At 36.3% G+C, this 21,468-nt stretch overlaps 1 protein-coding gene across 2 annotated transcripts in view; it reads left to right on the top strand.

The window, feature by feature from the left end:
• The first annotated feature begins 3,640 nt into the window (after nucleotides 1-3,640).
• mettl11b (methyltransferase like 11B) overlaps nucleotides 3,641-21,468 on the top strand; it is a 45,083-nt gene continuing 27,255 nt past the window's right edge. The window contains exons 1-3 of one of the 2 annotated variants that reach the window (XM_039735571.1): nucleotides 3,641-3,853; nucleotides 8,234-8,409; nucleotides 16,445-16,697. In XM_039735571.1, the coding sequence (XP_039591505.1) occupies nucleotides 3,700-3,853; nucleotides 8,234-8,409; nucleotides 16,445-16,697 (583 nt within the window). In that variant the 5' untranslated portion in view covers nucleotides 3,641-3,699. The remainder of the gene's footprint in view (nucleotides 3,854-8,233; nucleotides 8,410-16,444; nucleotides 16,698-21,468) is intronic. The other variant, XM_039735570.1, reaches the window with a different exon arrangement.

Consider the following 21,468-nt stretch of genomic DNA (forward strand, 5'->3'; position numbering starts at 1 on the left):
TGTTTGCCCTCATATTCTCATATGCCCTATGATTCAGGCTGGAGTTATTAGTCTTATTCACCTTATACAGTTTCTTCTTCCTTCGTAGCTTCTTTTTATTATTTTTTTAATTTCCTAATACCAAATTTAGGTATGTACCTGACCTGCATTATATGTAAAACTCATTTAAACCTGTTCCACTGCTCCTCGACTGTCTCCAGACATAAAAGCTTATCCCAGTCTATCCTCCTTAGACTTTGCCGCATCTGCTCAAAATTTGCTCTTCCATTGGTAAACTTAACAGTTTTAGTCTTAGCATCCAATCTTTTCCAAAACATCGAAAACTGTATTATATTATGATCACTTCAGCCCAGTGGTTCAATATCTCTACACCATCAGTTCTATCCTGATTATTACAAAATACTAAATACACTAAATATAGTATTTAGTGCTTTAAAGTAATGTGTTAAAAAACAGTCACCAATTACTTCTAAAAACTCCTGCTCTTCAGTATCTGCAAGATTATCCCAGTTAATATTCAGGTAGTTAAAGTCCCCCATAATTATAATATCCTTCTGTAATCTGGGCTTTTTAATATTACAAAAAGATGTGCATTGAAATTATTGTCTGGATTGGGCAGTCTATACACTTCAAAAATGAGGCCGTTTTCCCAAATACTTTCCAGGTGAAGGCACATATCCTCACTAAAATGGGGATCATTGTCCAGCTAAACAGGACTTGTGTTTAAATTCTCTTTGACATAAATAGCATCCCCACCTCCTTTTCTGTTCTTTCTGTCCTTCCTAAAAATATCCATGCCTCTATGTTATACCCATGCTGATCTTTGTTACTTTGTCAGGTTTCTGCTATTTTTAGTGCAGACCCAATCCATGTAATTGCAATATCATCAATAAAGCAAAGGCCTATCTGGGAAAGGCTCACAGCAGGAGACCTAAGAATTATTAAAGAGCTCAGCATTATTGTTCTAACTGCCCAGTTATGAAAATAAATAAAAAACGGTATGATGTGAAGAAAAACACTAAAAAGTTCATTGCCATGTGGGGCACTCACATCAAACTATGAAAGATGCCTATCTGTCACAGGGCACACTCATGCACATAGTCACATTCATTCAAAAAAGGTCAATTTTGAGTAATTTATCAAGTAATATCTTTGGGATGTGCAAGAAAACCAATGTATCCATGAAGAGAAAAAAAAACTTGTAAACCCTGGAGAATGTGTAAAGACAACACAGATAGTGATATCCCTGGGAAATCAAATTTAAGTCACTGAAGCTTTGAGAGAGCAGTGCTAATGGTTATCTTTCTCTGCCATACTCTCTTTTTCTTTCTTTATATAATTTGTCAACTTTTGGGCTCTGTGTTGCACAAATAATCTGTGCACTCAGTTTCTATACTGTATGTTATTCCAGTATCATAAATAGACTTGTCTATTTTCTAAAACAACTTAAAAACATGAAAGATAGCTTGCATCAAGGTTTCTTCTCTCTTGTTTTGTCAGGTTCAATAAAATTCAAAGATGTTTTTATCAGACTTTCCAGGAGTGAGGTGGCTGTGATGTCCTGTGAGGATCTGAACGACAGAAAAACAACAGCTAGGGAAAGACTTCTTGTATTAAAGAACCTGGCACTTATAAAGATTTATTATATTAAGATATGAGACTTGAATACTGCTGCATCCAGTCTGGCATTACTTTACTTTTATTTTATGAGAAAGTGGGTTTTCTTGCAGCAAAAACATCCCATAAATGTATAGGTTCTGCCTCTCCCATTAAAATACAACATATGAAATATATTTTCCTTTATATTATATCTTTAAAGCAGATGATATCAGTTATCTAATGACCTATATGGTGAAGTTTCCCAAACAGTCAATAAAAAGCAACTGACTACATATGTTATACATTCTGTGCTAAGAAAGTTTACTGGTCCAGCTAGGATATGTGTTTGATAATTTATTTGTGCTAGCGCAACTATTTCAACATGAGTATCTGTGGGCAGTCACAGTTATCCACTGGTAACTTTAAAGACAAAATAAATGAATGACTATGGTATCATTTTATGAGCTCTGTGGGGTTGCCTCGTGAACCACTGGGTGCTGTATTAGAAACAATGAAATTGCTTTATGGTACTGATCACACCACTGGCGTCAGGCTTGACTACACTTTAGGTTTAAAGTGTTCTGCTTTAATGGCCTGGCCGCCGGTGACCATTTTCACAGCCTACTCCAACATTTGGCTATTGATCTATAAATTATCTGAAGCTGCTTAATCCAGTTCAAGATCAATCAATATGTGAACAGTCCTGGATAACTAATGCACTCATCTATTGTCAAATGTGCTCATGTAGACGCCCACACTCACTCCTACTGGGCTAATTTATAGTCACCATTGCAACAAACACACACATTTTATGGATGTGGACGAAAAACAGGAGAACCCCCAAGAAAAAAAAAGACTCTGTAGATACAAGGAGAACGTGTAAATAGATGTACTGATATACATATAGAGACCAGGCTCAGGATTTAAACAAAGTGCTCTGGTGCTGTTGGGGAGAAACGTTATCCTTATCTAAGCCCACTTTATCCAATTGCAGTGCCACGGTGGGCCAGAAGCTATCCAACAACATTAAGGGAAAATCAGGATGGCTATCCACCTCAGGACACATTTTGAAAGACATTAGGGTCTTGGCCACTAATTATGAAAAAAATGCTCTACTCCCCCTAGTGGCGTTCCCCCTTCTCCACACCAGGTTCTGGTTTTACTTTTTTTTCCACCTTTATTATCTTCCAAACCCTTGATAGTCTAGGTTTCTATCTACAAGAGTGACCAGGTTCCCAAAGGGTCTCATGTGTTTCACATTTTACAGTGTCTTGTTAGAATGTTGCTTTTTTCCTTCCATATTACAGTTCATCCTTTCTCTGTCACTTTCTCTTTCAGTTTCTCTTTTTCTCCTGTGCAAAACATTTTGTAGCCCACCCAGGGCCTTTCCTATATTTACATTGCTGGCCTGCCAGAGTGGTGCTCTTCCTTTGGCATGGAAATTAAGGTGCACGTTGTCACTGTCATCACATTTCTCTTTCTGTCCCCTAAAGCCTTGCTGGGCTTTACCCTGACTCTGCCACCCTTTCCTGTCAGACAATTTGCAGTTCAAAAAGCCACTCTTCACTTGTTATTTCTACTAAATTATATAATTAGATTAGATTAGACTAGATAAAATTACATGAGATTAGATTAGATTAGATTAGTAGTTAGAATTAAAGGGCTGCTTCTTTAAATGAATCTCAAACTTCCTTTTTCAATAAATCTAATTTTTGGTGAAGCATTGTATTTAAGAATAGAAGGAAAAGTTTTACCAGTTATTTTCTGCAATAATGGAATGAATGATCACACAAAAGATTTTATTAAGAATCTAACTAATTATATTTTAACTTTGTTGTGTTTTTTATACTCACATTCTTAAGCCATATTTGTTAAGTTTTTAGTCTCCTGAGGGAGAAGTTTAGTCACAGATGATATTCCTTCTTACTAAGCACTCAGTCCACTTGGTTCATTAGCTGTCAACACGCGCTTGCTGGGGGATCAGGGCTGATCAGTTTCAATGTCAACGCCAGGGCCCAGAACATACATAGAAGTAATTGGGAGCTGCAGAGACATACTTACTGTGAGACACCACGTTTCCTTGCTGGAACTGGAGCAAACATGGATTTCATGGGAGCGCACCTAGCTTTTATATCCCGCTGGAAAGAAACTGACAATGATCTCTGCAGACACAGCATGTCATTCATTCTGCACAAGGCCATTAGGACTGATTTCTTTGAGAGCTATCTCTATCTGCTAGAACAGATCCCTCTGGGTAAGTGTGCTGTTAAGATTGCTCAGCATGGTGTGTTTCATAAGGAAAGTGAGGCTAGACCCTCCATATGGTGGAAGGCCATGATTTGTGTTACGAGTAGATAGTATTAAGTTGCCGGATATTTATGGAATAAAATTAGCCACATGTAGCACGTATACTGGAAGAAAAAAGCTTAGACTGGGAAAAAAACAGACTTTTATATTACACTGATGGAATTCAGATTTGAGCTTAGCAGCTGAAATCCTCGAGAAGAAGGGTTATTGTAACCAATGGTGAAAAACTGCTGCTTATTAAATTTTATTTGTTGCAGACACGTATTCCATGGAAAATAACTCATTTTAATTCACTTTGATTTTTCTAAGGATTATTTTCATGTAACGTTTAATATTTTCCTTCAGGCAGGTAAGTCTTCTCATCATGCTGAGTGTGCTTGAGGTCAGTTCCCCCTAAGGGTATACAGTCATTTGACAGAATTGCCCGTTTTTATCTGGTTTTGATTTTTGGATTGTAGTTTCTAAGACCATTATAGTGAAGTATGGAGGCTGAAAGCTCTTTCCTAGAGATTTCTATAAAAGTTAAAGGAAACAAACAAACAAATAAATATCTTTAAAGGCCCCACTTGACACATTAAGTGCTGCATGAGTGCGAACACATAATAGCAAATGGCCACACAGAGTCACCCAGTACATTCTGTATATTTGAGCTGGAATAGTTTGTTTTGCAAGGAGGACTCATCTTTATTGTTTTCTTATCCTTCAACTATTTAGGCATTTGAAACCAGCAGTACTTTAGGTGCCACCACTTTAAAGAAAAATAGACTTGTTAACTGTGCTGCTCGGGTCATGCATGCCAAATTGTTCTTCATTTTGCAATAAAAATGCCCACAAAACCAATGTCTGCCAGTATTGTGTAAAAAGAGTTATTGTTGCCCAAAATAACCTTAACTTGACAGAAATAAAAATGTAAAATGCAAATTAATCTTGAGTACAATTTAGTGAGCTTGTTTTTCACAGTAAACCAATGCAAACTACATCTTATGGTTTAAATTATAAATAATAAACAGCATTAAAAAGACGGTGCATGTATATGTGGACTTTCTGAATAAAATGTATTCCAATCCAGGGTTGGTTACCACCTCTGCACTAAACTAATTGAAAAGGTTTCAGAATGTTGTATTATACTTATTATTTTCACATACTAAATAATAAGCTATATAATTGCTTACTAAGACAACAAATCACTTCTGTCATAGAAAAGGCGCTATATAAATAATAATAATTATTATTAATAAAACTGACATTGTTCTGCTTCTTAAATAAATATGTTATGTCAAAAGCATGCCTTCTGTTTTGTACAGCCTAAAAGCCTAAAATTGCAGTTAAATGAACTGACCTTGTGGGATCTATCAAAGTAAAACAAATTAAGGAACAACATGGCCCTCTCCATGCAAAGCTGGCCACCCAGGGAGCCTAAAAGTCAAATGGATTAAGAGAAATTAATATACAGTATAAAATTATACCCATTTTGCCATTAGTCAGTGGTTTTATCTCATGGAAAACTGAAACACAGAACTTAAACAAGATACTTCTTTCTCCTTTACTTAGGTGTCAAATAAGACTTGTGGGCTCTTGCTCAGAATAGATTTATCTTTATAACTCAACAAGACTATAATCTATTTATGCGGTGGATATAAATATATACACACATAGACACACGAACTAAGGACTCCTATTTGTAAATAGTCTAATATTAACTAATATATTTTGCATATGTTACATGCAATCGGATAGCTAGTGCAGTCTGTGGGGCATTTTCACATCATAAGACAGGCAGCATCTAAGTTTAACTACTCATTGGCTGAAGTTTGGGGACTGACCCATTTCTGGGTTGCAGCTTCCCTGGGTGCTCTGCATGGACTTGATCCAGAAATAAAGTAAATAAACAAAAGCAAACTACTCATGCAGAAAGAAACCTGCCAGACGTGGTCACATGGTGTGCTCCAGCACAAGCTGGCAAGCCCACCCTGTCATCTTTATCATCTCCACTAATGACCATGGTTTTCATCTCGCACCTTTTACATTAACAAGCATGACTACAAAAATGTGAACCAAATTGGGAAGATGGTATTCCTGTTTTGTAGCCTTATAATGTTGCAAGGATGTTATAAAATATTGCCAAAAAATTAAATAGATAAGTAAGTAAATGAGTTTTGGAAATGTAATTTTAAACCAGTGAAGTTTGCATAGAAAAGCTGCCCTTCAATATGACTTCAACATCTTAAATGACTACGGCGCTCTTGAGATCTGATTACATTGTAATACTTGTGGTGTGGAAGACATGCTTCATAAATTATCTCATAATCTTGAGTGACTGCATATTTTGAAAATAGTAAAAACAAGCAAAATTTTTTTTAAAACAGCTAATAATATTATAATATGTGTAATTTACATTTGTAAACAAGTGCATTGTTATCAAACCTCCTTATTATATTTTAGATTAAGGGGCTGCAGCCTATCCAGGCAGCCTTGGGTACAAGGCAAGAATCTACCCTGGAGCATCAGGCTTTCAGAGTTACACTGATATACACACTCCAATACTCACTCACACGAGACCACATTCAGCTTCACCATAAGTCACCTAAAACATTTTCACATCTTTCACATTTAAACCCGCCAGTCTGGTTCATACATATTGCGCATTTGACACTTACTGCTGATACCTTCAAAATTTTCATTCTCCATATTAATTAAGCCACACTCTGACAAAACACTATCTCCAGGGGATTGAGATAAGGTGTAGCCCATACCTGGATTTAATCTGGTATCATCACACTCTCTGATTATCCTACTGAGCTAAAGGAACATTCCCACAGACAAAGGTCTTCATTATTGCTATTAGTTAAATCGAGAGATTGTCTCAATAGATTATTGCTGAATATGGAATAACTTCTACAACCCTATATCTGACACAAATATATATATATATATATATATATATATATATATATATATATATATATATATATATATATATATATATTTCACTGCATAATTGTGACAGGCATTACGTGGTTCAATGCAATTAAAAAGTGATGAGCTGAGTTAGACCTTTTTGCTTAAATGTAACTCATATACTGTACATTAATAACCTGCTTAATGTGAGTGAAAACATTTGCCATTGAAAATACAGAGAGGTTTATAACATTTTCAAACCCACAATACAGGAAGAATGCAAAGCAGGAATCAGTGCTGGGTATGACAGTGGTCCATCATGAGGCCAGTTCAGAGTCATCAATTAAAATTGGAGAACTTGGAGGAAAGCTTATGCAGCCACAGGGTAAAATCCACATGAACAATGATCTGGTGGCTGTCTTAGGCAGCAGCACTAGCTACATTGCCACCCTGCATATGTCAATGTCAATTGCAATGGCAAAAGGCCAATAAAGTAATGCAATCTTCTTTTTGTCTTCTAGTCTAACTTTAAAATAAATAAAAAGGATCAATGGGCTAAAATATGTGTAGCCACAAATGGTTTACAATTTTCCTCAGATAAATATGGTGAAATTACTGATGTAAGCACCAAGAATAAAATACTACATTGTTTCTTATTTCTTTAGACAAATCTCTTTTAGAGAATAATAGAGGCCTTCCTTAGTTTCTCAAACAATAATCGAATTCAGTTCAGCTTTTCCTAAGATGTACATATTAAATTGGCTTTGGCTCATTGCCATTTATCAGTAAGTATTGTTTGTTTGTTTGAAAGCAAATAAATGCTATTTTCTCTCCATCAGCTGACAAGGATGCAACTTTTTTCATTTATCAAGGATGTTTCATTTCTGAAAAACAACAGTGAAGTATTTTATTTCACAATGGTTTTATGCATGACAAAGTCAATAACCTGCAAGTCTGGAAACAATCTACAAAGCTTCAGAGTATTTCATAGAACTTTGCTGTATAAGTAAAAGAATTGCGGAGAAGAGGTTAGCTCCAGGAGACTGGGTTCAGATCCCAGCCCAGTTGCCGTCTGTGCAGTTTACATGTTGTAATTCGTCCATGTCTGTTTGTTTGGGTTTTTCTCTGGATACTACGGTTTTCCATCACAAACACATGCATATTGTGAGCGTGTCCTGCAGTGATCTGGCTTTCCCTCCAGGATTAGGTCCTTTATCTTAGCTCAGTGCTGCCAGGGTGTGCTTCAGTTCCCCTTAGATTTAATTAACTGGGTCTCATAAATGAACAGATATATGAGATTCATAAAGTCTGGAACCAAACACGTGATTATAAACCATTGTTATGTATACATTATGAAAGTTTCTAGAAATAGCACTCTTTCTTAATCATAAAACACATTATTAATGCTAATTTATATTTTTATTAACAGTCAAACTATATACTCTAACGAGTGAAGTCATTAATGGGGAAAAGCAGTTCTATGCCAGAGCTAAGGACTTCTACAAAGATGTTTCTGCCTCTGAAGAGGGTATGATGGGTGACTTTATAGAGCTCTCTGAAATTGACATAGAAGGCTCCAGAGAATTCCTCAAAAAGTTTGTTGGAGTATGTTCTTCTTTTTATACTGTATATACTTATATAATTATACTGTATATACATATATATATATAATTTTGAAGAGATGCTTATTTAAATAAAAATATAACCTTCTTCAAGCTTTCTGTTTTCATAATGCAAGATTATATACAATATAATTTTATATAATATAAAATTATATATAATAAAATAGTATACACTTCTAGATAATAAGGCATGGTAAGAGGAGATATTCTGTTTCTAAGATCTTGGGTGTAAATGTGCTTTTAACAAAAAGAAGCACAAACAGTCTGTTAATAATATGTAGTATAGCCAAAAACAGCCATTTAAATTAATCTCAGAGGCCAGCTTGAAGACAGGTTGATTATAACAGTGTTAAAAGATGAGAATTTCTGCTTGTTATTCTGATTCATTATTTAATCCAGTGTACTAAGAAACTGACTTCTTTGGCAAGAGCACAGCTTTAGTAATATAGCCAAGATAAATTCTTTCTTGCACCCTCAGACCCTTTTGATTAAAATGCATAGTGCTCATGTTACCAGACTTTAATCCTGCAGCCAGGATATGAAGGGCATTGGGTGGCGTATGTAATGACATATGTGAATGTGCAAGTAAGTAATCATGGTTATTTATAGAATCTTTCAAGATCGTAAGATCCTTTGCCAATGTTGGGAAATGTTGTATGTGTGTCACATCATAACTTCATTGTGTCTTTAAAAACTCATAATGTCAATGCCATATGCATACTGCAGCTAAAAATGAGTACAGGCTGTGGATACTTTCAAGCCTTGTAAAATGTCAAAAACCACTAGGGATTCAGCCTTACAGGTTATAAAGACAAACATCCATACAACTGGCATGTGTAGCCTTTATCTTAAATTTTCTTCTGAAAAGTTTCACTCTGTACATTCTGAAATGGTTTTCATTTCCCCTTGGGGATTAACAAAGTGTGTATATATAAAAAAAGATATAATGGGAACACAAGCAACATCCTTCATATTCTCAATCCATCCATTCATCCATCTGACTTTAAGTGGAGCATAACCTTTTCAGAAAAGGCACAGGAGCACTGTAAGTTCAGACACACACCTCTGCAAAAGCATATGAGTCTATTAAAAGAGAGAATGGACAATAAACTGCACCCCAGAAAATGTAGTGAGTCCATAAGAACTTTAAATCTGAATGCTCCATAGCACTAACAGAAGACTTCACTGCTTTCTACTCCTTTGAGATTAACATTAACCATGAGGACTGATTTAGATCATTTATGTTAGGTAGAATGCCCAGTAGGGGCTGGGCGGTCTCATGGCCTCAGAACCCCTGCAGATTTTTTTTTTTTTCTCCAGCCCCCTGGAGTTTTTTTTTTGCCCTCCTGGCCATCAGACCATACTTCATTCTTTGTTAATTAGTATTGCCTAATTTTATTTTTATATTTTTCTTTTTTCTCTTTCTTCATCTTTGTAAAGCACTTTGAGCTACATAATTTGTATGAAAATGTGCTATATAAATACATGTTGTCGTTGTACTATTACTAGGTAAGACAAAAATAAAAAAATAACAGCACAGGCAGAAGCGGGGGGAAATCTTCAAACTGAAAACTGGAGTAACAGAGGGAAACCTACAAAAGAGGACTATGCAGTCTCTACACAGACAAACGCCAGACTTTGAGCCTAGGACACAATTGGTGAATCAGCCAACTGAAAAAAGAAAAAAAATACTATAAAGTAAAAAATCATGAAATAAAATGTATCCCAGCCCTTTATGAAAATGGAATGTCTGGCACTATGTAAATATTAACAATATAGTCGAATAATAAATGTTTGATGGCACTAAAAGTTTGCATTGCATCAGTAATCAATAACAAAAGCCTGAGGAATTGAGACATAAAGAAATGATAAAGCGTGACACTATCCCGTTCTATATTACTCAATTAATCCAGTATAAGTCAGAGTGGCATATCAAACACCAGTCTATTGTAGTGTTTGTTAAAAAATGAGACACAAACAGATAAAGAGCTGGGCAATGGAGAGTGAGCTCATATATTGTAGATGACAAAATAAATGAAAATACTAAAAAAAAACACAGAGACTGGAGGAAACGTCTTCTCAGTTGTGAATCAATCCGCTGATATGATTCATAAGGCTCAGGATTTTAAAGATGTCTTGACAGGAAGAGGTGGGGTTGTTGGCAGAAGCAGAAATGGGGTGCTGGTGTCAACGGTATTCCATCCTGAGGACAGGAAAGAAACAGGGATGAGTCTGCCAGTGCCCTCTCCAGGTTCAACCTGGTATAGCAGCTGTTAGATGAGCCAGTAGCAGAGATTTCATGACATGAATCATGATTTTATTTTATATTTTTTTATTTTTATTTTTTTTTCATGAATTTCATGATTTTATGATTTCTATGTCACTTAAAGCTATTAAGCTGGATCATTACAGTTATGCATGAAACAGTATACATTATATAGAAAATTAATTCCAATAAAAATTATCAAATATATTTAACATACAGAAAAGTATAAGAAAATATTCTTTCATAAGTAAAAATCAGCAGATGATTATACATCGATTAGTTGTACAGTTAAACAAAAAATTGCTTTGATGGGCTTTCTCACAATTAAATAATTACATTTCTATTGCACTTGATTGTTAGTATATACACAGTGCATACTTTTAAAGATGCAGAACGTTTTACCCTTATACAAGGCATATTAAAAAATGTGCAATCAATTGCAAATTAGCTCTTGTAAATTATACTGTAAATACTGGATCTTAGCCTGTAATTATAAATAATGATTATTCAGTCTAGGCTCCTTGTGTTTCCTTAGATAGCTGATTAGTCTGGCTTTCCACAACACTGCACTGAAAAAGTAAATTTAGAAAATGAATGAATGAGTGAAAAGCACATACTGTATACTTTGTCTACTCACAGTCCTAGATTCTACACATATAACTCCAAATTGGGGCATAGGGCTTCAACAAGTTGCCTCCATCAGATTTTGCTTAGGGCAAGGTGTTTGATCTTTGCCTGTGACTTGCTGGGTTAATTATACAATTAATAATAATACATTTTATTTATGTAGCACCTTTGCCATGTTCAAAGCACTTGTCTCTACACATATATAATAAATAATAGGGTTCTTTTACATGAAGTTGCTTGTAATTCTTTCGGAAATTATGAAATATCCTCTAATGTGAGCATGTAAAATGGAAAATAGTAAAGATATGATTTAGAGTCCCAGCTATATTATTACATATCCATGTCTCATTTCTGAATTACCCCATGGAATTAATAAAGGATATCTAATCTAATATAATGTCAAATATTTTAAATTGTTTGTAATAGAAAGTTACAATATAAGGTAAATCTCACTACTATTAAACATTTACAACTTTGAAATCATGAGAAAGTATACAAATGCTGTTATCGATATTTAAATGACAAAAAATTTACTTTTTAAAGCTTGTTTGTCTGCTTGTTGTAATTGTGACAAAATAAGTACTTTCTTATTTTAACAAGTTAGAAAACGTATATATGGCACAACATTCTGTTAACATTTTGAGGCTCACTTAACTTAGTGGGGGAATTTTCAGTTATTTATTTGCCTTACCAAAGAGGTACAATACTGTAGATGTTACATTTTTAAAATATTTTGTAACAGTCATGATTGTGATGTGTAATGATGATTTACTCAGACTCCCATTCTGCTGTTTATTCAGGTTGGCATAAGCGCCTGGCATGCACACACTGCCATTTGATTGCTAATGCTGAGTACTGAGAATCTGTTTTGCCAACACAAGTGACTATAGCACAATGGGAGCCTGCCCATCACAAGATAAAGACACACACAAACAGATGCCAGTTAAGCATCACCAACTCTCCTAACCTGTGGGTAAACCAATGGAGGGTGTTTGAAACCTCAGACTCTTTATACTGTGTTAGTGGCTTCATGCCACCCTTTAATCTCCATTTATGAATAAAAGGAAATTGTACAGTATACACACAGTTATACAGCTGAAAGTAATGGTACCTTTTCAAGTTTATTATTATATTAAACACAAAGACAAACACAAAAAACCCCAGAAAAATTAATAATGAGACAGAGCCAAAGCTGGACACTCTGAACCTGTATTTCATTTATTTCTCCTCAACACAGGAAATCATTTTGTCTAACCTGGTCAAGTTTGGCTCATATTTCAGTAACTTTTGAGTTATAAATTTACATTAGGAGAACCAATGCACATTTGATTGCACATTTATCAAGATGTGTTGCTGGGACAGAAAAAAAAATACTGGCAACAAAAAAATATGCACTAATAAATCAAAATTATATAATATATTACTGGATGTTGTCAGAAAAATAAGCCTTTTGTCTCTGTGTGCAATTTAATCATTGCATGAAAAGCATGTTCTATCTATCTATCTATCTATCTATCTATCTATCTATCTATCTATCTATCTATCTATCTATCTATCTATCTATCTATCTATCTATCTATCTATCTATCTCTGTTTTTATAGCACTGGTTTTTAATAGACCATTGACTAAATAATGCATTGCATAAAATATAGGGAAAGAATTTTAAACTCAACAAGTTTAATATAATTTATACTATTTTAAATTATTTAATAAAAAGCGTAATAATTAGCTGCAGTGGGCTGGCGTCCTTCCCAGGGTTTGTTTCCTGCCTTGCACCCTGTGTTGGCTGGGATTGGCTCCAGCAGACCCCCATGACCCTATAGTTAGGATATAGCGGGTTGGATAATGGATGGATGGATGGGTAATAATTAGTGGGTAGAAATGTGCATGATGGTTAGTCGTGTTACCTTATAGTGCTGGTTTTGAATTCTGAACTGGATACCTTCCCTTTAGAGACTGCACATTTTCCCAGTATCTACCCATATTTTTCTCTCTGCGCTAATATTTTGTTGCGGAATGTTAATTCAGTGTAATTTTGAAGGATCATCAATCCTAACCCCAAGGGTCTTACTCCAACTTTAATTAAATGCTGTAATTGTAAAGTAGCTTTTTTCTTTCATCTCCTTCAGGGTTTTTTAAACTGTAAAAACTGCTAATTGGTATTGTTGTAGTAATATTGCTCTTAAAAATGTATATATTTTTCTTCAAATAAAAAAACAACAACATTTATTTATCTAGCACATTTTCATACAAACAGTAGCTCAAAGTGCTTTACATAATAAAGAATAGAAAAATAAAAGACACAGTAAGAAAAATAAAATAAATCAACATTAATTAACATAGAATAAGAGTAAGATCCAATGGCCAGGGGGGACAGAAAAAGCAAAAAAAAAAAACTCCAGACGGCTGGAGAAAAAATCTGTAGGGATTCCAGACCATGAGACCGCCCAGTCCCCTATGTCTGTGTCTAGTCATAAATAAGATACAACTCTAAATCAAAAAGTGTACAAAGTCTATTCTGAAATTCATAAATGCTTACAATAGCTTGTTTGTTATTTATTTAGCTTTTACCTTGTAATTGTTATGTTTGCCAAGATAAAGGGACAAACTTTGAATAACAGAGGTCACTGGCAGAGAAAATGACACAAAGTACCAGCAAAAGATGGTTGCAGGGAATCTGCCCCATTATTCATCAAAAACCAAATTGTTAGCTAAAGGTTGAAGTCAATGTCAGAAAAGAGTCTTTATAACGCTATTAATGAGCACAAACAACAATCACACACACAGAGATTTCTCTTGATTTATCTGCAGACTTGGACCAGGATGAGGATAGTGCTGACCATTTATCCTGTTGCGCTTATGACATCAGCTCCATGATTTTATGCTGCATAGCAGAGTCATAGCAACCTCTACTAAAATTGTGGCCCACATGATAACCAAGATGGTGTCAGAAAAGGCCACAAAGAATTTTAAATTATTTGAAAACAACACAAGCAGAAAGTAGTACCAGAACTAAATTCTATGACCCACAAAACTATATTTGCATAAAAAGAAGATGAAAAGAGGTTTGAAAAGTGTTATAAATGAACAATTATAACATAAAGTTCAAATATTTAAACCAAGCATCTATCCTAAATAAGACTGCAGCACTGATGACATATGCTGATGCACGAGTCCACAGCAATTGACTGCACAAATTAGAATATTAGAAAAATTGTGACAAGAACAAGTCATTCAGCCCAAACAAGCTTGTCCATCCTATTGACCTAGATTGTTCAGAATAACATCAAGTTGAGATTTGAAAGTCCCCAAAGTCCTATCCACAACACTACTTGATAGTTTATTCTATGTATCAATTGTTCTTTGCGTGAACTTCCTAAAATGTGTGCAAAATTTCCCCCAGCAATTCCAACGGTGTTCTTCTTTCACAATTTATTTTAAAGTAACAACTGGCATCCACTGTTCTAATTCCATTTATAATTTTAAACACTTAATCATGCCACCTCTTAATGTCTTTTAGCTTTAACTGAAAAGATTCAACTCCTTCAGTCTCTCCTCTTAGACACAGAATCCCACTAGCTGCCCTTCTATAGTCTTTCTTTAGCACTGCTATTTATTTTTTGTAATATGGAGACCAAAGCTTAACATAACATTCCAGGTGAGGCCATTCTAGTGCATTATAAACCTTAAGCATAATCTCCATTGACTTGCAGCAATATATAACTGTAGCAATGGCACAACTAGCTTTGTTCTTCTGTAGTAACACTGAGCAACACAAGGAACAGCCCTGTCTCAATTTCTCTTCACCCTGTAAACTAGACTATAAATATAACACCAGGTCATGTCGCTTGTAGAAATTTTCTGATGTTTCTGCAATTGTGGAATTTATTCATAACAGGGTTGAGACAGAGGAGTCAGGTGGAGAACTTTGTTCCTTGGTGCAGAATTGCCTGCAACTTAACATCAGCAAAACTAAGGAATTAGTACCAAAGAGCCTCTTTGCCTGGTCACAATTAAGGAAATGAATGTAGAGGTGATGCTTTACTAAAAGTATTTAGGGTCCACATCAGTGACAGGTTGAAGTGCACAGAGGAACTATAGAAGACAGGGCAGAGCACTGTGCTCCATTAATGGGGGTAGTGACATCCTTCACATCTTCTATAACTCTGTAATGGCCTGTGTGAAGTTCTGCGTTGTAGTGTGCTAGGCTGGTAGCATCACTTCAACAGAGGCCGACCGAATCAACAAGCTAATTAAATGGGTAAGCTCAATTATGGGACAACTCTGGACCCACTGGAGGTAGTAGCAGAGTAGAGAATGAAAACAAAACTAAATGTTTTATCTATCTATCTATCTATCTATCTATCTATCTATCTATCTATCTATCTATCTATCTATCTATCTATCTATCTATCTATCTATCTATCTATCTATCTATCTATCTATCTATCTATCTATTACATGGACTGAATGCTTACAGTAGACACTGAGAAACCTGTTTTAACTTTAACATGTACTGTAATTCATCTTATCATGGTGGGCATTGTATTGATTGGAAGTTTAGAACATTGTGATTGGAGCCTCAAATAGTAACAGAATATGGAAAATGCCTGTGGTGGGCTGGCACCCTGCCCAGGGTCTATTTCCTGCCTTGCACCCTGTGTTGGCTGGGATTGGTTCTAGCAGAACCCCGTGACCCTGTAGTTAGGATATAGCGGGTTGGATAATAGATGGATGAATATGGAAAATGCAATGTATTTATGATCACTTGGGAATGTGCCTGATTGGATGATCTGAAGCCTTCCATAGCCCATTAATATTAGCTTTGCATCAGAATCTTAATTTGTATTCTGTTGCATCTTTTACTAAAAGCTTTGTAGTCCACCTTTGTTCAGTACTAGTAATCTTAAACACATATACACTCAATAATAATTCACCTCTACCATTACATTAGACCTGTAATTTTAAAATTTAAAATTATTTCATTACAAAAAGCTATATTTTGAATAGGAATTGGTTTGTATAGCTTTTGGATCTGGCAATGAGGAGGATGCTCCAATAGATTTGAACAGAAAACTATTTACTGTGAGGAGATTGTCCATTTTTCTTTGCTTTCTCTGGCAGGGTACAGGAAAGGCTGGCACTGAATGTGCCCTTGACTGTGGCTCTGGGATTGGCAGAGTCACAAAGAATGTCCTCTTGCCAATATTTGAAACTGTTGAGATGGCTGACATGATGGAAGAGTACCTGATCCATGCACATGAGAATTACCTTGGAAATGACGCAGACAGGATTGAGACATACTACTGCTATTCCCTGCAGGACTTGACTCCACCAGTCAAGAAATACGATGTTATCTGGATCCAGTGGGTTGCATGTAAGTTTCTTATCAAGACAGTATCAATGAAAATAAAAATGGCTAAGAATTGAAAATTTTGGGCAAAAAAGCAAGGAGACAGTCAATCAATCAATACATTTTAAAATGTTCCTTTTTATCTATTCAAGTAACTATATGGTTACATTTGAATAATAAATTATGGGCCTTTGTGGATATTATACCCTGCACTGAAAATATAATTTGGTGGTGCATTCAGAGGATAATATAATATTGTACTTTCCTATAACTTTACCTTGCACCACCAGTCATTTTAAATAATCCCCTTAGGTTTTGCACTGACTGAAAGTAGAACAAATGATTATTATAACAATCAAATAGACTTTCAGAACTGTTCAAGTAAAAGCACTATATTGTCATGGTAATTAAGTTTGTATCATTAGACTTCTGGTTTCTTTGGCCATGCACTGCATTAAGCATATTGTAACAGGAAAGGATGAATTGGGTATGAATTGATACTACGTAAATAAAACACTACAGTGGTATATTTTCTCATCCACACTTGATTACAGTAAATAGCATTTTCTCTTTATGCTTCCTTCAAATTTTTGTACATTGAGATAAAATATGGGTAAAGGCATTTTCAATGATTGGTAGAAAATAGAAACTTAATTTCAAAGTCCTCATTAGCCCCAATACTGTAGTGCTAATAACAGAGTCACTGTGCCATTACAAAGTCTATCTTTGACAAATCTCCTCACCTCTGGTTTAGTATAAGATTGCAAAAAGACAATTCATTCAGTGCCTCCAGGTGAGCAGTTCTATGACCAGGGCAATAATATGAGCTTCAGTTGGTTGAGTTTAATTTTATGTAATGTAGATGTCACACAGTAGTGAGCTGCTCCTCTTTGATGATGTGGATTGAATTAACTGCTGAGGACAAGCACATAGTAATATATTAGCAGTAACTGCTTCTATGGAAAGAAGGTTTTAATATTGTATGGTCGTACAGTGCTAATGGCTGTTAGCACAAACGAAGGATGAAAAAATGGATACATAACTTGTATAATTACATATTTTAGGTATACTGTACATGTAACTTGTATGCTAAAATGTTTGTTGTATATATACTCATATGCCTACATAATTCCTTACTAATATAAATCTACTCTCTATATATAAAATCATAAGCCCAAAACTGCAACGATTTTATGTCACGTTTTAATGTCACGTTTTTTGTCATGCTTTAAATTGGGCTTTTCAGAATTTATCGAACTGTAATGTGATGTTGTTCGATTTTTAGATTCTTATTCCATTTTTAAATGGAACGTCCCGCGGGACAAGACTTTGTGCCAAAAGATTTAACCATGCCCAGGGCTGGAAATAAAAGACAAAGAGTAGGACAGCTGCTGTACAGGCTTTTAAATGCTTGAAGCGCTGCACGAGATGCAGATCACGTGGCAGCTAATTGAGCAAAGAGGAGGTAAATAAAAACTATGACTTTCCCATTGTATCACCATTTAAGAGGGGGTATCAGAGGAGCGACCGCATCTCCTTGGGATGCGCGGCAGAGATGTGAAGTGGCGGGTGCATAGCAGTGGCCCTTGGCGAGCGAAGTGAGCACGGGGGAACCCCCTTGTAACATGTTTAAACAGAAAATACTTCCTTATGCAGAATGTTTTGAGTAAACACTGTTTTCATTGGGACTTAGTTTTCTTTGCTTTTCTGTATCAGGAACTTCAACTTTTTCTCCTAAGATTGCTCTAGACCAAATTACTTGGCCATATGTAAAAACTTGAGATGATAAATATATACCAAAAATATCTAAAGTTTGCTGAGTGATTAAAATGGAGGAAATGGCATATGTGCTTACTCGGCCAAATGTATAAAATTAAATGTAGTAATATGGTTAAAAGCATATATATCTGTATCAGCCTTAACATCTGAATTCTCTACGTGTGGTGTCCAAATTGGAGTTTTTAGCATGCATTTATTGCTATCTTCATATTCACTTCATTTCTTTATGTTGTGCCCTGTACTCATTTATGCTATACGCTGCCTGACAATATACTGTACACATAAGATTCTAATTTGTGAAATGTAAAGTATCATTTGTGAGTAGTACATGGATAGAAAAAATGCAACAGAATAGTAGGTACTGAGTTTAAACAGCTCATGAAAGATCATAGTTAAAACAGAACTGTTCTGGTTCACTAACAAAGGACTAATGGAATGTCCAAGAATGATATTTTGAGCCTTGTTTGCTCCTTGGACTTGGGACATCCATTAGTTACGATAGATAGATAGATAGATAGATAGATAGATAGATAGATAGATAGATAGATAGATAGATAGATAGATAGATAGATAGATAGATAGGGGCGGCACGGTGGCGCAGTGGTAGCGCTGCTGCCTCGCAGTTAGGAGACCGGGTTCGCTTCCGGTCCTCCCTGCGTGGAGTTTGCATGTTCTCCCCGTGTCTGCGTGGGTTTCCTCCGGGCGCTCCGGTTTCCTCCATGCAGGTAACACGCAGGTTAGGTGGATTGGTGATTCTAAATTGGCCCTAGTGTGTGCTTGGTGTGTGGGTGTGTTTGTGTGTGTCCTGCGGTGGGTTGGCACCCTGCCCAGGATTGGTTCCTGCCTTGTGCCCTGTGTTGGCTGGGATTGGCTCCAGCAGACCCCCGTGACCCTGTATTCGGATTCAGCGGGTTAGACAATGGATGGATGGGTGGATAGATAGATAGATAGATAGATAGATACTTTATTAATCCCCAAGGGGAAATTCACATACTCCAGCAGCAGTATGCTGATACAAAAAACAATAATAAATTAAAGAGCAATAAAAATGCAGGTAAAAACAGACAATAACTTTGAATAATGTTAACGTTTACCCCCCCCGGGTGGAATTGAAGAGTCGCATAGTGTGGGGGAGGAACGATCTCCTCAGCCTGTCAGTGGAACAGGACCGTGACAGCAGTCTGTCGCTGAAGCTCCTCCTCTGCCTGGAGATGACACTGTTCAGTGGATGCAATGGATTATCCATGATTGACAGGAGCCTGCTCAGCACCCATTGCTTTGCCATGGATGTTAAACTGTCCAGCTTCAGTCCTACAATAGAGCCTGCCTTCCTCACAAGTTTGTCCAGGTGTGAGGCTTCCCTCTTCTTTATGCTGCCTCCCCAGCACACCACCGTGTAGAAAAGGGCACTCGCCACAACTGTCTGGTAGAACATCTGCTGCATCTTATTGCAGATGTTGAAGGACGCCAGCCTTCTAAAGAAGTATAGTCGGCTTTGTCCTTTCTTACACAGAGCATCAGTATTGACAGTCCAGTCCAATCTATCATCCAGCTGCACTCCCAGGTATTTATAGGTCTGTACCCTCTGCACACAGTCTCCTTTGATGATCACGGGGTCCATGAGGGGCCTGGGCCTCCTAAAATCCACCACCAGCTCCTTGGTTTTGCTGGTGTTCAGGTGTAAGTGGTTTGAGTTGCACCATTTAACAAAGTCCTTGATTAGCTTCCTATACTCCTCCTCCTGCCCACTCTTGATGCAGTCCACGATAGCAGTGTCGTCAGCGAACTTTTGCACGTGGCAGGAATCTGAGTTGTATTGGAAGTCCGATGTATATAGGCTGAACAGGACCAGAGAAAGTACAGTCCCTGCGTCGCTCCTGTGTTGCTGACCACAATGTCAGACCTGCAGTTCCCGAGACGCACATACTGAGGTCTGTCTGTAAGATAGTCCACGATCCATGCCACCAGGTATGAATCTGCTTCCATCTCTGTCAGCTTGTCCCTAAGGAGCAGAGGTTGGATGGTGTTAAATGTAAAATGCAACAAAATATCAGCCATGATAGTTGGGAGTTTAGCTTGCTTACAATGCTCAAAAAATGCAACTCGAGGATGTGTTCAATATGTTGGCTTCTATAAAACATGATTTTGCTTGTTTAAATTTATCATTAATAACAATCACACCATTCCTTCTAGATAGATAGATAGATAGATAGATAGATAGATAGATAGATATTATAAACTTTATTTGTCCCCAATGGGGAAATTTGGCTTTTTACAGAAGCTCACACACACACACATGCACACACCCCCACACACCCACAAACACTATGGTGTGAACACACACCAGTATGACTAAAAAGAAAGAAAACGTCTGACTTGGCTGTCACAGTCACACTGAGGTTGGTATGATGGAGCCCCAGTAGCATATCTGGACTCACTTCTCCTGAAAATTTTGTTGGCTGAAATCCCTCAGTGTTAGTGTGTCAGAAAGATTTTAAATTAGCTTGTTGATTTGGTGGGCTTCTCTTAAAGTGAAGTTGCTGACCCAGCCCGCCACAAAGTAGAAAATTACATTGGCCATTACAGAATTGTGGAATAAGTGAAGGATGTCAGTACCTACATTAAAGGAACACAGTCTCATTAGAAAAAAAGAATCTCCTCTGTCATTTCTAATATAGTTTCTCTGTGTTACCCTGTTAATACTGTATGTACTTCAAGTTGACTTTTTTTAATCTGCATTTTTTCCCATTTCAGTACTGTTACTTGCTGGATTTTTGCAAAGGTGTAAATGGGTCTGACATCATTAGCCTTGATTTAGAGTTTATATCATCCAAAGCTAACATTTTAATACGCAGATGTAGACATTTAATATATATTCATACAAGTCCCCTCACGTCTATCAGTGTGACTCTATATTTTCTAAAGTGGCCATGAAAATACAGTTGTGCCCTTGTTTTCTATTTAGATGCTTTCCTTGCAGTATATACATATCTACAACTGACAAAATGTGGGGACT

Source organism: Polypterus senegalus, chromosome 14 (assembly GCF_016835505.1).
Source record: "Polypterus senegalus isolate Bchr_013 chromosome 14, ASM1683550v1, whole genome shotgun sequence".
Classification (NCBI taxonomy): domain Eukaryota; kingdom Metazoa; phylum Chordata; class Cladistia; order Polypteriformes; family Polypteridae; genus Polypterus; species Polypterus senegalus.